The 15,160-nt window shown below is 36.5% G+C and overlaps 3 protein-coding genes across 6 annotated transcripts in view; 2 read left to right on the top strand and 1 right to left on the bottom strand.

Moving 5' to 3' along the window:
* Window positions 1,024–6,234, top strand: LOC105176302 (E3 ubiquitin-protein ligase RGLG2-like). Of its 3 annotated transcripts, XM_020698698.1 has the most exons (13): window positions 1,024–1,308; window positions 1,830–1,931; window positions 2,015–2,451; window positions 3,032–3,116; window positions 3,208–3,348; window positions 3,448–3,561; window positions 3,641–3,738; window positions 4,015–4,094; window positions 4,175–4,280; window positions 4,363–4,490; window positions 4,605–4,788; window positions 4,961–5,017; window positions 5,100–6,234. In XM_020698698.1, exons 3-13 carry the CDS (start codon window positions 2,101–2,103, stop codon window positions 5,178–5,180), a joined length of 1,425 nt encoding a protein of 474 aa, XP_020554357.1. In that variant the 5' UTR covers window positions 1,024–1,308; window positions 1,830–1,931; window positions 2,015–2,100; the 3' UTR covers window positions 5,181–6,234. The 3 variants fall into 3 exon arrangements, with proteins under 3 accessions (XP_020554357.1, XP_011097363.1, XP_011097362.1); XM_011099061.2 differs by lacking the exon at window positions 1,830–1,931; XM_011099060.2 differs by lacking the exon at window positions 1,024–1,308 and having other exon boundaries at window positions 1,355–1,868.
* On the top strand, window positions 6,862–12,630 carry LOC105176304 (pentatricopeptide repeat-containing protein At4g35850, mitochondrial). The gene is made up of 13 exons (XM_011099062.2): window positions 6,862–7,051; window positions 7,170–7,305; window positions 7,636–7,798; window positions 8,176–8,241; window positions 8,342–8,439; window positions 8,789–8,906; window positions 9,029–9,238; window positions 10,161–10,237; window positions 11,120–11,213; window positions 11,706–11,771; window positions 11,925–12,002; window positions 12,157–12,258; window positions 12,356–12,630. The coding sequence occupies exons 1-13, from the start codon at window positions 7,027–7,029 to the stop codon at window positions 12,449–12,451; spliced, it is 1,329 nt and encodes a 442-aa protein (XP_011097364.1). The 5' UTR covers window positions 6,862–7,026; the 3' UTR covers window positions 12,452–12,630.
* LOC105176301 (ras-related protein RABB1b) overlaps window positions 12,845–15,160 on the bottom strand; it is a 3,017-nt gene continuing 701 nt past the window's right edge. Inside the window, exons 3-6 of one of the 2 annotated variants that reach the window (XM_011099057.2) lie at window positions 14,602–14,684; window positions 13,810–14,014; window positions 13,640–13,708; window positions 12,845–13,233 (exon numbers count right to left, since the gene is read on the bottom strand). In XM_011099057.2, coding sequence (XP_011097359.1) covers window positions 13,141–13,233; window positions 13,640–13,708; window positions 13,810–14,014; window positions 14,602–14,684 — 450 coding nt within the window. In that variant the 3' untranslated portion in view covers window positions 12,845–13,140. The remainder of the gene's footprint in view (window positions 13,234–13,639; window positions 13,709–13,809; window positions 14,015–14,601; window positions 14,685–15,160) is intronic. The other variant, XM_011099056.2, reaches the window with a different exon arrangement.

Genomic DNA, 15,160 nt, shown 5'->3' with positions numbered 1-15,160 from the left:
CTCAAGTATGTTGTTCTTTTCTGCTGCAGTAGCTGGAATCCATTTTTTGTTCAGATTCCTTACTGGAAAAAGATTATCAATCTAAATAAACAACCAATATAACAGTCCCATGACTTGAGTACGAGACCTCGTTTGGATCCACTTTATGTTGCTATAGAGCTACCCTCACGTACTCGTCCTTTAAAGAAAAACTAGTTCTAGTATCACCTGTAATAATAATTGCTATGTTGATTGTCTTTGCTTTGATTCAAATTCAGTATAACATTACTGTTTAAAATTTAACATAATTATAAATATTGATCAAGAAATTACGAATACCGAAATTAAGGTGATGGCCCATTGGCCATTGATATGGATTTAACATGAGTCCGAAACTGCAGAATGGGCCTAATAGACTCCAATGGGCCCAATATGAAATGTTCTTTGTCCGATAATTAAGTTTGAAAAATACGTGACTTCAAACTCATGTGGGGTCCGGACTTAAACACAAACTAATGATTAAGACCGAATCAAAAAGAAGTATAAATTTTCTGTTGAGAAAACGAAACCAATGAGTCAATGACTGCTACGTTGTGCATCATTATGACTTTGTTAAAAATAAAAATATATTTTCTTAACTCTACCAAGGTATAAATAAATTGAAAAGGTAATTGTAATAACTTCTAATTTATTGTAAGAATATAGAAAATTGTAAGTATGGTATCAATAACAATTATGAATGCTTAAAAACAAAAGAAAAATTTAAAAAAAATAAAATTTGAGTATTTGGAAAAATAATATAATATTCATAATTTTATAAAAGCGTTTATACTTTTTAATTAAATTAATTTAATTTAAATACTTTAAAAATAAAAATGATAATACAATTTTCAACATTTACAAACACTCAGTTGAAACCTATGTATGTACAATTTATGAAACATTTTAGCAAAAACTGAACCAACACATCATAGAGGTGATAATATTCCATCATATCCATTAAGCCTCAACTTTTTGGTGGCCAACCTTCCTATGTTATTTCTCTCAGGACATTGAGTGTGCGCAACAACCAACTATTGTAGTCTGTCGGGCACATCTAAATCTTCAATCATCAATCTTTCAAAAAGTCGGGTGTAAGAAAATTCCATGTGCCTACTAATTTCTCATCAAAGCAATTTTTATTAGAATAATATAAGGGACAAAAAGAATCATTAAGGAAAGCTACACCCCTTTTTCTTTGGCTTTCTCCCATTTCTCAAACGGATTCTTGCATCCTGAAACTGCTGCTTGACAACAGATGTTGCGCAGAATCTTGTGTGCGCCGATCAGGTTTCTTTTTTCTTTCACACTTACTGATGTTGGTTTCAAATGGGATCTTGAAAAATGCGGTTAAGTTATCAGAACTTAAAAGCTTAGTTGATTTGCTGAATACCCTTTGAAGGATGAGGGGGTTGGTGATATTTTTGACAAGAACTTGATGTTGTTTGCTTAGATTAGAAGTTATCATTGTTTGAGTGTGTGCATATGAATTTGATGATGTTTGTTGCGTGTATTTAGTTTTTTCTCTCTTTTTCTTTTTGCTTTTGGGTATATCACTGTTTTGGAGTTTAGTCTATTTGGGATAATGTGGAGTTATTGCAGATAAAGTAGTACGTCTTTATCTGTTTAAGAGTAGCGTGGAAGAGTCTTGGTCTTTTGAGGGTCTATCTGAAGTCAGCACACCGTTTACGGAGAAGTTGTTTCTTCTTCATTGAAGCTGCCTTTCTCTTTTATAGCCTGTTTAATTGATTTTCACACTTCATTTTCTTATGCACAGTCAGTATACGATTTTGTTGCATTTGTGAATTCAGGTCACTTGTGTAGAATTGGGGCTTCCTTGGTGATTTGGTGTAAGTTCAGTTTTTGAGGGTTTTACTTGGTTCCCTGTTTTGGTCTTGTAAGAGGAATTGAAGGTTTGTTTGAAGTAAATGATTCTTTCTAGTCTTTCTGGTTGCCTTGTGCTGTCTTTGATTTCTGGGATTATTGATTTTGACAGGCTTCCGTGATTCACTCTGTGTTGGAGTTAACCAGGGTTGTGCTATTTGAAGAGTTCTTGATTTTTTTTTTCGATAAATTGACTTGATGGGAAACAAAAGCTCGAGCTCTAGGGATGGAGGGAGTTGGAGGCAACCTTCAACAACTCGTTCTACTTCGTCCTCTGGGTGGCAGCATGATTATGCGCAATCATCATTTTCGCAGTACGCCCAAAATTATCCCGTACAGCATCCTTATCCGGCAGAATATCCACCACAAGATCAATATTATGCTCCCCCTCAAGATCAATACTACGCTCCTCCTCAAGATTATGAGACTCCATCTGTATCGCATGCACCCACCCAATATAATGCGCCTCCACCTCAAGCGCATGCACCGCAAAAGAAGCTTGATAGGAGGTATTCAAGGATTGCGGACAACTATAGGTCATTAGAGGAGGTATGTGTATGTATATGCATGCCTTTGATCATGCTAGTTGCAAATTCAACAATGTCTTGGCTACAATAAGATGTTGAGTATGGAGTTATTCTAAATCTTGGAGGCTTGCAATTTGTATGCGGTTTTCAGGATCTGCAGCATTTAGTCTCAGGTGGAGAAAGTAAATTACTCTTTCCTTGCTGTTTTACTATCTATAGATGGAGAGAGTGTATACATAAAATTCTGATTTTCAATTGGAGAAGGAACCTAAACATGTTATAATCTGGAAATGGGTAACAAGAAGAATAATTCTTGGACAAATTTAATTGCTCTAGTATTAATAATTGTGGTATTGATGATAGCATGATATTAATGGTTGGTGGCAATTTGAAGGCTAGAATCAACTTTGGAGTAGAAGGGAATGGTTTAATATTCGGGAGTTCGATGTCCTGATCTTGAAAACTAATCATTTTGATTGTTTGTGCTATGCTCTGTCCAGAAACTATAATTTCATGCCTTCTAGTATCATGGTCCAAATTTCTGATTCTCTTGAATGTTTGATCTTCCTCATAAGAATTAAATATGAGACTATTTTCTATAGGTGACTGAAGCTCTTGCACGTGCTGGTCTTGAGTCTTCCAACCTAATTATTGGGATTGATTTTACTAAGAGCAATGAATGGACAGGTTGGCTGCTCTATCTCGTTTTTGTTTCCATGTAGATAGCATGAGTACTTGAACTTGTGGAGAAATATCCTGAGCTTGGTTTCACTGTTAGGCAAGAGGTCGTACAATGGTCGAAGCTTACATCACATTGGAAGTGGTCTGAATCCCTATGAACAAGCAATAACAATTATTGGGAAAACCTTGGCCGCTTTTGATGATGATAACTTGATCCCGTGTTTTGGATTTGGAGATGGTACTTCATGATACACCTGTTTGTTTCAGTTCTTCGTAGTTTATAATGGACTTACTCAGCAATTATACTATTTCTCTTTCTTTTAATTAATCTTGGCAGCATCCACCCATGATCAAGATGTCTTCAGTTTCTACCCTGATGAGAGATTTTGCAATGGATTTGAGGAAGTTTTGAGCCGATACAGAGAACTTGTTCCCAACCTAAAACTGGCAGGTTGGATTCCCATCTAACCCTATCTTGTGAGCTTAGCATCAGATTTGAGTTTTTGTTGCTGACGCTCACTTTGTCACAGGACCAACATCATTTGCACCAATAATTGAAATGGCTATGACTGTTGTTGAGCAGAGTGGAGGCCAGTACCATGTTTTATTGATTATTGCAGATGGACAGGTATGTTACCATTCAACACGTCGTTGATTTGTATCACTATTATCAGGAATGTAAGGGAAACTTGCTGCTGAGGTTTCTTTATTTGTTAGTTATCTATTATAATTCTAAGCAAAAGACAAATGTATATCTGTTCCTTAGATTATTGACATTATTTATTTGAAAAATATGAATGCATTCTGATGAAGATAATCCACCGCCCTATCAAATGCTAGAGCTGTTTTTTCTTGTGATTTTGAGTAATTTGTACCACATCACCAAATCTTGTTCACTTTTTAGGTTACGAGAAGTGTTGATACCGAGTTTGGTCACTTAAGCCCTCAGGAGCAGAAAACTGTTCAAGCAATTGTTGAAGCAAGGTAACTGTTCTCAAACATGTATGAGATTATGTTTCTCGACTCTGGGCTATCTTGGACTAATGTTACTATAATATTTGCAGCAAGTTGCCTTTATCCATTATTTTGGTTGGGGTGGGAGACGGCCCTTGGGACATGATGAAGGAATTTGATGACAACATCCCTGCACGAGACTTCGATAATTTCCAGGTTGGTGGCTTGCTTCAGATAATATTCTGTATTTCTAACTTGGTATATTGCACACTTTACTGAGATATTCTTGGGTTTCTAGTTTGTTAATTTCACAGAGATTATGGCTAAAAATGTGCACCAAACTCGAAAAGAAACTGAGTTTGCTCTTTCAGCATTGATGGAAATTCCATCTCAATATAAAGCAACTATGGAGCTTAATTTGTTGGGGTAATCTTTTCTTCACTTTCCTCGTATGACACGTTTTTGCTGCAGTTGTAACAGTATGTGCATGTCTGCTTAGTGATTGTTCTGTTTCCTTGTTCATGCTTTGGCATGTTTCAGTGGACGGAAAGGAAATATTCCTGAGAGGGTTCCTCTTCCTCCTCCTGTCTATGGGGGTGCATTTGGCATCAGTGCAAAACCCTCGCGCACAAATACGTTTCAGCACAGCTCAAGTTCGTACTACGAGCACAATGTTTCTGCTGATGCGGCTCCTTCTGCTCCAAGTTCTACTTATGAACACCAGGTATTTCGACTTGTATGTATATGTTAATACCTACATCTATAGAGTCCTTTAACCAGTACAAAATAACGCATGCTTTCAGATTTCAACTCGGCAAGTGCTTCATTCCCCGCCTTGAAAGTTTTATATTTATTTGTATATGTGATCGGAAACTTAGTTTAAACTTGTTTCACAGATATGTCCCATTTGCCTTAGTAGTCCCAAAGACATGGCTTTTGGTTGTGGCCACCAGGTAACATATTTATTTGACCGGTAATTTCAAGTGCTATTAGGATATCATAAAGCCTGATATAACATCTTGCCGTTTTCCTCAGACATGTTGTGAGTGTGGTCGAGAACTTCAGCTTTGTCCAATTTGCCGGAGTCCCATTGAGACGAGAATAAAGCTCTACTAAGTAGCCTCATCCGGACTTCATTGGTACTAACCCCACCACCAAATTCTTTACATTAGTTCTTGATGCAGAACGAAGCTTCTGTTTTTTTTTATTTTTAATGGTCCGGACTCTGTACAGAACGAAGTCATATAACCTTTTTGTACATGATTTGGTTGCCATATTGATTCTATTCTGCCCCAGCTCGAACAAGTTGATGAAATCAGACTGAAAACGCGGTTCACTGTTGATAAAGTGGACAGTAATGGAAATTGATTCTGTTGGCAGATTTACTGATGTGAATGTTATGAAATTGCGACGGTGCAGTTGTTTCAATTTGCTCTTTCTTACTGTGAGTTTTTAAAGTCGTCATTTATCATGATGCTACATTATCCAAGTGTAGCTTGCTCAGGCAGCCAGCAACTACTTGGACCTAACAGGAATGTAAATTCACACAGTTTTGTTTATGGTGAGTACCTACCATTCACCAAGAATTGTGAATCAGTAAATACAGGGGCAAGTACTGCAATGTATCAGATATCACACACTCACCTACCAATCTCACAATCAACTAAAGCAGATTGCATGTATGCACACAAGGGCTGTATAAACAGCCCATCTTCTTTCTTGATCTCATTCTCTTCAAGGGCAATGGCCTCAAGTGCCAAAATACCCTACCAGAGAATACTGAGACAACAGACGACAACGGTATTGGAGAGCCGCTGATTAGGAGTAAAGTTGCCAAAGAAAAGCAGGCCCGGTGAACATTGCATGGGCTGAGATTTGCAGAAGATTCAAGGAAAGGTTATCTTTCTGCTCGGATCTCTCTCTTCTTGCAGCAGCTCACTCCACCAAATCAGTTCAAATCTGCACAAAGTGTGATCTCTTCTGTGGTTCATTATGGGTATTCTGTTTGATCCTAGGTTGGTTCTTCTTTTGTAACCGTCTTTGATTTCAGAATGTTTGCAGCTTGTAAGGAACCAAGGATGGACTGGTTGCATTATACTATCATGCGATCATACCGAGAAATTGTTGGTTTTGTTATCAAATTTATTATTTAGACATAATTTTTATTTCAGGTCTGGTGAAACCGATCGTTTTATTGTCAGTTAATTGTTTGGGTAAATTATAATGAGGTTTCGTGAAATTTGATATAATTATAAATACTTTTTTGTTGTTTGGAAAATTATCAATACTTTCTAATTTTAACGATTGTCTAACAATTAGCACATTATGTTAGTTTTCATTCATTTTCTGTGGTGAACCGACCAAAAAGCGTTTGTGGACTATAAATTATAATTATCTTTTTTTAAAAAATTATGGGCTAAGTGGATAATTATTTTGTAAGTTTCAAAATTTTCGTCCACCTTGTCTATCTTTTTTTATAAAAAAAAGTAAAGTAAGAGCAAAATTGATAATTTAAGGCCTCCATAGAAAATAATATAATTTCATCAAACATCATATGCGTATTTGTAATTTTTCAAATAAAAAGATATTGATAACTATTCCAATTTTCAGGGGAATCTCATTATAATTTACCCTAATTGTTATGTATATATAAAAAAGAATTACAACTATTATACTATTGTTATGTTATAAATTTATATATAATAAAATAGAAATATATAATGTAAATTTATTTTGATATCTAATAATATTTAGAAAAAAAGTTTACTCAACGATTTTAAGGAACGCTGAACTGCAGACTAACGTTTTAAGAAGAAACGGTGTCACCTGAAAGTGCACGCAGTGTCCATACCTCAGCCGCGTCAGTTGGGCAGCTTCAAGGGTTTATGCGTTCCCCTTTTTCTTCAACCTTGCTCAAGAAAACCCTAAAAGATCGACTTCAGTTTGGACTGCTTTTTCTGTCATGAAGCTCGTCCGTGCGCTCTTAGGTGCTTCGACTCGAAATCTACAGGATATACTAACAGAAACTTTGTATATGTACGGGTTTCTGAATGTTTGTGATTTTGTATTTGTTCATAATTGGTGTTCAATCTTTTGTGTACTCAGGGAATCCTCGTGCGGTGGTTCGTGGACTGGGGCGTCGGAATTTCTGTGCGCCGTCGGAGGAATACTTGAAGCGGAATTATGCCAACAATGAGGCTGAATACAACACTGTCATCGGCTCTATCACTTCTCAGCGAAGGTTGTTACCTTTTTTTTATCATTATGTGATGTTGCATTTGGATTTAGGATTTAGTATATAGTGAGGAAAAGGAAAAAAATATTAAAAAACTGATTTTTTTCACCTTCCCTTTTGCAGAAAATAGTGAATGTTAAATACTTTTTGAATGTCGTGGAGTATCTTAAAATAAATTTGGAAAAGTATTGAGTGTATTTCCTTTAAAACTGGATGAAGAAATTTTTTTATGCAGTGTTCTTAGTGACATTAGGGGTCCAGATTTTTTGACATTTCTATTTTCAATTGATTTTGGCTCTGAAATCAATGCTACGTGTGATTTGGGAAAACTTTTAGGCATTATTTGTTGAGGGATGTGTATGATGATATGATGCTGGATGGAGTGAAGCCAGAGAGGGACACATTTCACTCACTCATTGTGGGGACAATGAAAGGTGCTCGAATGCAAGATGCTTTCTTTTTCCGCGACGAAATGCAATCTATGGGTCTAGTTCCTGATGTATGTATTTCTGACTTTGCTTTCACTATTATGTTGATATTTCATAGCAAGTCAATAAACTTATGCACGAAATCATTATTGGTGCTCTAGATAATGCGGATCTCTATTTTTCCTTGATTGTTTGACAAAAATGCTTGAGAATGTATGGTTAATTCATGTTCCTCTTGGAGCACTACTCAAATCTAATATGTGCCAATAGAATTTGAGAATTGGAAATAATTACATCAGAAAATCAGCAATGCAGATCAGATGGCTTACATAATGTGTGAATCATGATCCTGGGGCACTGGATGAGCTAATCTTTTCTATATATCTGCAAACAGTTATTGCACAGTTGCTAGACATGATAATCAAAACTGCTGTTTATGTTTCTTCAGGTTGCGTTATACAACTACTTGATGTCTACATGTGGAAAGTGCAAGAATTCTGATCAGGCGATTAGGGTATTGTCACATATTGGCTTGGCGCATTCTTGTTTTATGTTAGATTTAGTTTATAGTATTTGAAGAATTAATTACATTTTTTTGGGCCTCTGAGCTGAAGCTTCTAGAAGAAATGAAGAGATTTCAAGTGAAACCTACTGGGCAAACCTACTTATGTCTACTTCATGCATGTGCAGCATCTGGCAGATTAGATCGAGTGTAAGCTTATTGTTCAGTGTTTAAACTCTGACCCTTATTCTAGTGACTGTTCTGTCATCTAGGCTTAAATCAAAATTTGCTTTACCCACTGCAAATGCATGTGTTCAAGGATATGTGAAATCTTCATTGTTCTGTCTGCAAAGAAGATGGATAACTAATGACAATTAAGATAGAACTCACCTTAACACTGCTACTTATAGTCTTTTTCTTGATAGTTTGCAGCATTTTTAACTTTTTGTTCTCTTGATTAATAGTGCTTCTTTTATTTAGTTATGAACTGCAACTTGTGAATATTTTGCATCCTTGCAATAAGTGATAATGGTACATCTATTATCTTTTCATTTTGTAGGTATGCTATAGTCCGGGATCTGACTGCTGCTGGCCTTGGTTTGAACAAATTTAGTTATGCTGGACTTATAATCGCTCACAAGAATAAGGCAGCCCTCTCTGACGATACAACTTCCAAAGTAATTATCTAGTTCTCCTGTAGAATTTCATTTAAGCTGGTGCTTGCTATTCCTTTAACATATCTGACTTCACAAATAAAGATGTATGGGAAATTTATGATGCCATTTTCTTTTTGGAAAAGATTATTGAGCTTGTTGAGCAGTCTAAAGGATGGTCCTCGGTTGATCAAACAAAAGACAACGCTGAAAATGTTATGATGGGTATTTCTGAAGAAGAATTGTACAATCTCCCTACTGCAGAATATATTCATCGGCGTGGTGGATTTATAGCCAAACATTTGACTGTATACCATGTTGCATTTCATGCTTGTGCTGACCTTGGGGATGTCCAGGTAACAAGTGAACTGCCGTGTTCTCATTGAGATTCTGCAGTTGTTTCTTCTTGCTTCTTTTTATTTTTAAAAATTTCCGCTCTTGGTTTGATCTTGTTTTTTGTGGTCCTTTATATATATGGAAGGAAAGAAAATTTTTGCTGCTTGTGACCTAGATACGCACCCCAGGGCTCATGCTTATTCCCACATTTTAGTTCCTTGCTTATTTGATTTGCTTTGTCATATTGTATCGGTCGTGATCTCTGGAGAATCATATCCTTGTGATTCAAGCTTGCTTCAACTATGATACTTCGAGATCGAGTGGGCCAATGCTTGCCACATTTTGACGAGTAGCTTGTTTCTTGCCTATATGGGTGGAATTGCATTCGCTTTATTATCTTGTTATCTTTTTATGTGATTTCACCTTCTTTCCTCTACATTAAACACCCGATTCGGTGAAAAGATATTGTTTCTTTTGTTTTTTCTGGTTCCTGTATCAGATGGTTATAATAATGTTCAGTTTTGGTTGGGATGGGAATAACAAATGCTAGATTATTATACCACAAAATAGAATGGCAAATAGTGATACTTCAAAGTTTAAAAGCATAATGTCTTAGCATTAGACCATTAGTATTCCATGATGTTATGCTCATTCTAAGCAAGAGAAGGATAAAATGTGATTCCTCCTTTTGCTTCTTTTTGAACACCCATCTTGGTAAGCCATAAATTATTGTATAAAACCACGATTACACTCCCAACAAGGTATCAACTTCCTTTTGCCAGAACATAGGTCACTAATCTACACACTTACTATTCATGTATGTAAGGAATGCCTATGTTGCAGATAATTTTGTGTCGCTAAGTGTCCAAAGCTTGCAAGAAAGTGATCTCCAACATATCTGTCTCTGCTCATATTTAAGTTTGAATATCCATAATCTGGCAGGCAATTGAAAGACTTCTGGAGATGCTCGAGAAGGATGGAAAAACACCAGATGTTTTCATTTTATTGCAAGTTATGAGGTAATACAAGGGAAAAACCCAAATGGCAGGCCACCTATAATATTTTACCTATCAATTTCCACATTTATGTATGTTGTCCAGCCTTTTCCATGCTTTATAAGGTAGCATGCTAGCATCTGTAATGTTTGCATTCAACTTTAGATGATACTCTTAAACTGTAACTGTTCATAAATTGGAAGTGGCATCCAATGTTGTTTTAGTTTGTACTCTCTATGGTAGTCTTGGACCTTGTGTCATTTATGATATTTACCATTCGATGTCCTACAAAGTAAGGTTTTTATGTTGGCAAAGAAACTCTGAGCTTTTTCTGCCACCCTCTCTAGTAGACTTTTGGATCGAAAAGTTTGGTTAATTGACAAATAATTGGACTGCAAGATTTGATAAAAAGAATAGACTTCTTGTACAATTTCCATCTCAGGAAGTCCTTCTGGAAGAAGTTAACATCAATGGCTTTTAACTTTATCTTCTCCAGAAATCTATCCATTATTTGTTTCAATTCTCAAGTATTTCTTGGAATTAACTTCAACAAGGCTCCATGCAGATGGAGCTTCTAAGGAATGAGTTTCTGACTCTTGATAATTATCTTGATGAGGCTCCATTTGGATATGCATCACTTTTTAATTCTATTTCTTATAGCTACTCTTGATCTTCGAACATATTAAAAAGATTCAAGGTTTAGTTTATATATTGTTTAGAGAAGAACAGGAAAGAGTTACTGACATAATCTTCCTATTATATTTCATTTTCCATGAGATTCTGGATATCGATGATGCTAGCATGATATAGATGCATTTCTTCTATTCCAGATGTCATGTAAAAAGTTACTTTTGTTTATCTATTCTGCTGAGGTTTATCTGCTCGATGGGTGACTCCCTCATACAGGTGCTACCTTCATGCTGGTGACATAGAACGTGGTGTAAAAGTTTTTGAAGACTACATGAATTCAAACAGACCCGCTATGGTAGAACTCTATGTGGTGAGTTCTGAACATACCTGCTTTTCTGCCACCAAATAATACGTTTCTTTGGGAATACATTGATACATAGTCAATTTAACACCTTCCTGCCACCACCCAAGAGAAGATTATAAAAAATAAAAAAATTGCTTTTACTGCAATACAACTGATGATGGTTTTTAGGAACTCCTTGGTGTTTCTGCAAAATGAAACCCCACCTTGCCAGATGTTGCTTTCTTAATTAGCCACATGCACAAGTCTGATAAGCGGTCATGAAAGAAACAAGCCTTATGGAAAAAAGTCTCATGCCTTGCGATATATTTTTTGCTTGACATTCTGAAGAGTTCAATCTAGTGTACTTGAACATTCGTGAACTTCACCTTTCTTCTACTAGCTATTTTTATTGCTATTCATAGCTCAACTTCAATTATGATCTCATTCAAGTGCATATTTTCTTGACTGTTAGACATCACCTATCCTTATATTGTAATAGTGCAACTTCTCCTGTTGCAGACACTTGCTGAAGGAGCGATGGTTGGATATACACCCAGGGGAATGCAACTTGCTCAGGAGACACTGGTATGCCAAGTCTTACGAAGTTTATTTCAATGAGTTACTTTTATCCACCAATGCGAAACTATCTTATTGATAAGCAGTCAGCTACCCATTCTATTTGAAATGAATCGTCAATGTTGGATACTCTTCCTAACATATTTTTTATTCATCATCCAGATTAATATGAATTCTAGGGGCTTCTTCCTGAGTCCTAAGATGGGAAATGATCTCCTTCTTGTTGCCTCTGGCGAAAAGGTAATCCCAAAAGATACAAACAGCTATATTTGGTTTCCTGAGCAACTCTCAAGGGATATTTCACGTTCTATTTATGTTTCTGTAACAGTATGTCACTTCATCCATTATGATTAGCTTTTGGTCCAGGCTAACAATTCTTTGTATTGCTCTACAGACCGGCGGATATACCACTGCTAACTTAATATGGGATATGATGCAAGCTCGTAAAATGACCCCATCACTCCCAGCTGTGGAAGCATATCACAATGGTTTGAAAGTGAGTATTCAATTCCTTTTTTTTTGGGGGTTCTGCATTTGCACGATGTCTTGCTCTTATTGGCGACTCTCAATCTTTATCACCCTTCCATTCTCAGGAAAGAGAGATACCAGAGGATGATCCGCGATTGATGTTAGTTTCCAGAACTCTCAACAATCTTCGATTAAGAGTTGGAACTGGAGGCGGAAGATAGAATAAATATGAAAAAAAGATTTTGGATTAGAGCTTGTCTGAAATTGGTCATTGTTCTAACAATATATTTATTATTGTCTTTTGTTTCACATTTTTCCCGTAGTTGTATTTCTAGATCAAGTGCTTCACTGTTATTTACGTGGAGGAACACTAACGTGATGTTGCATATCGGTAATTCTAGAACTAGGACGAAGCTGGTTACACGCCCAGCCAACAATTAAAATCCTTTCGACTCCGTTATTTTCTTCTATTAGAAAGTATCTAATCCAAATTTTGGTTTTATATAATCAGGGGAAAAAAAGAAAAAGCAAGGCAATAGGTTAAAGCACCCAGGAATTGTATCCTCGTATGCAAACCGGCCAGGAAATTAGATATACACCTGGAAGCCTGTTGGTGAAGTGAGAGAAAATACGTTAAAAGGAATCAATATGATAGGATATAATTAGAGGACAATATACATCAGAACCAGTCAAAGTTTATCGCATCTATGCAACTGAATCTCCATAGAGGTTGCGTTTAATTTTCCTATGCCAGTTCATTTAAATAACTTGAACTGTGCAATTTCTTTCAAACAATCAGATTCTGAATTCATGGAAGCAGATTGGCAGACACTAGAAGGTTACAACCCCTTTATATATCTACGATCGGAGGGAGGATTGACCTCTTTCAGCAACTTTGATATATCTACAATCAGCTGCAACATCCACCTCTTTGAGCAACAGCTCCCTCTCTCCCACCTCCTGAGCCCTGAGGACGTACATAGCCAACTTTGATGCCGGATGACTGCAATTTCACTCAAACATAAAACTAGTCAAGAAGCTACATATATAACTATATATATCTTTCCTAGGAAAATGCAAGAAATGAAATCACTATATTATGATGGTGCTAGAAAGGTATGCCACTCAAGAACTTCATTTCCAGTACTGACGAATCCACAAGGATATTTAAATGAATTACCATATAAAATTTCTTTGTTTTGCTTCTGAAGGCAAATATAAACATGAGGAATTCAAGTTGCAAGGTAACTTAATGGTGAAAAAAGCAAGCTTTTCACTGCGGACAAAGACAAGTGAATCACCATAGACAAGGTTACTTTATATCAACACTCAGGTAGCAGTAATGGGAAGGTCATCCTGATTGTCCTAATGACATGTCACAGCATTAAGTCGGGTGACCAGTGCTTTACCTCGTTCGATAGATCAAAGACTCCTTCCTGTATCTTCTGAAGTATCTTGGCTGCAGTCCTTGTGAATGCCTGCTCATAAAATGAAGGGAAAAGATAGTAAAGAAATTGGACAATGACAGAAGTAAAATTACGAGAGGTAAGTTCTCTAAGATTTGGTCTAACTATAGTACCTCCTCAACATTTTGGGCTGTTCTGGCAGATGCCTCCAAGAATAGAAGCCCATTTTCTTTTGCAAACTGTTCTCCCTCATCCTTGCTTACTGCTCTTCGATGAGCAAGATCACTTTTGTTTCCTATAAGGATGATTGTCATATTTGGATTTGCGTGCTGCCTAGCATCTTCCAGCCAGCTTGCAAGATGATTAAAGGTTTCCCTCCTGGGAACACGACACATTTCCAATTTATCGATAAAGCTCACTCATTCATATCATATAAGAATTGGACCCAAGTAGAAAGAGAATAGTTAATGTTTGCCAACACACTGTTAGAATTTGGAAAGCCCAGACCTTTGCCATCAAAAAGGATTTTTCCTACTTCTATTCTACTAATTAAATTAAAAGATCAGCTTCCTTCCTACATTTAATGTTGATATGCCTATTTATCCTTGATATCCTATATGATAAACTCAACCAGAATTTTAGGTCTTCTTGTAATTGACCAAAGCGTCAATCACCACAGGCCATACAGATAATGAACTGTAGTATGCATGTTTTGTTGATTTCCTAGCTAAACATTGGACACTGAGATATTGTATATAGCAACATGCTGCAATACTATAATTTTGTTTCCAGCTACAAGGATAAGTAATCCTCACCAATAACCAAGCATTACAAAGAAACAGGTCGAAAAATCTAAACACAAGCCTTAATGCTGAGAAATGCAGTCTGCTAACCACCATTATTAAAGCTTCAATTGTAAGTTAATAAATAACAGAAAACGTGACAAAGTATAGATATTCCTCTACCTAGTGATGTCATAAACCAGAAGCGCGCCAGCTGCACCTCTGTAATATGACCTCGTGATGGATCGAAACGACTCTTGGCCAGCCTAAAAGAAAGAAACAACACTTAAAAGATAAAGATAAACAGGAGTTCAATTTTGTAAGATCAAAATCCATAATTGAATGAAGACAGGCAACATAAAACTGAAGATTGTATGCCTATAATGACAAGAGAAACAAGGAAGGAAAGAATGAGAGAATAACAGAGGTGCGGCGTCCAAGTCCTCTCCATCAATCTACATGGTGCAGATGGACGAGACCAGTACACCATCAGATGGAACTCGCATGCATGGATACTGCAGCAGGCATCCAAACATCTAACAAAGACAATCCTGCTCCCAAGTGAATTTGTACCTTATAATTGAAACATTTTTCATACATGGTGAGGCAGGAAGAACTTGAATCCTCTATATAACGCATATCTAAAGAAAGTATAAGATTCAGAAAAACTAAAGAAGAGAGAGAGAGAGAGAGAGAGAGAGAGAGAGAGAGAGAGAGAGAGAGAGAGAGAGAGAGAGAGTGT

This window comes from Sesamum indicum, linkage group LG13 (genome assembly GCF_000512975.1).
Source record: "Sesamum indicum cultivar Zhongzhi No. 13 linkage group LG13, S_indicum_v1.0, whole genome shotgun sequence".
In the NCBI taxonomy this organism is placed as follows: domain Eukaryota; kingdom Viridiplantae; phylum Streptophyta; class Magnoliopsida; order Lamiales; family Pedaliaceae; genus Sesamum; species Sesamum indicum.
Note: the sequence above shows the minus strand (reverse complement) of the source record. Positions and strands in the feature narration are given on the sequence as shown.

What these genes read in the sequence shown, in the direction of transcription:
- LOC105176302 (XM_011099061.2), top strand. Translation starts at nt 2,101, where the DNA reads ATGGGAAACAAAAGCTCGAGCTCTAGGGATGGAGGGAGTTGGAGGCAA. An exon ending in GTGTTTTGGATTTGGAGATG is followed by an intron (nt 3,349 to 3,447) that starts GTACTTCATGAT and finishes TAATCTTGGCAG; the next exon opens with CATCCACCCATGATCAAGAT. An exon ending in GAGACTTCGATAATTTCCAG is followed by an intron (nt 4,281 to 4,362) that starts GTTGGTGGCTTG and finishes TTGGGTTTCTAG; the next exon opens with TTTGTTAATTTCACAGAGAT.
- LOC105176304 (XM_011099062.2), top strand. Translation starts at nt 7,027, where the DNA reads ATGAAGCTCGTCCGTGCGCTCTTAG. An exon ending in CTATGGGTCTAGTTCCTGAT is followed by an intron (nt 7,799 to 8,175) that starts GTATGTATTTCT and finishes ATGTTTCTTCAG; the next exon opens with GTTGCGTTATACAACTACTT. An exon ending in CTGACGATACAACTTCCAAA is followed by an intron (nt 8,907 to 9,028) that starts GTAATTATCTAG and finishes TTTTTGGAAAAG; the next exon opens with ATTATTGAGCTTGTTGAGCA.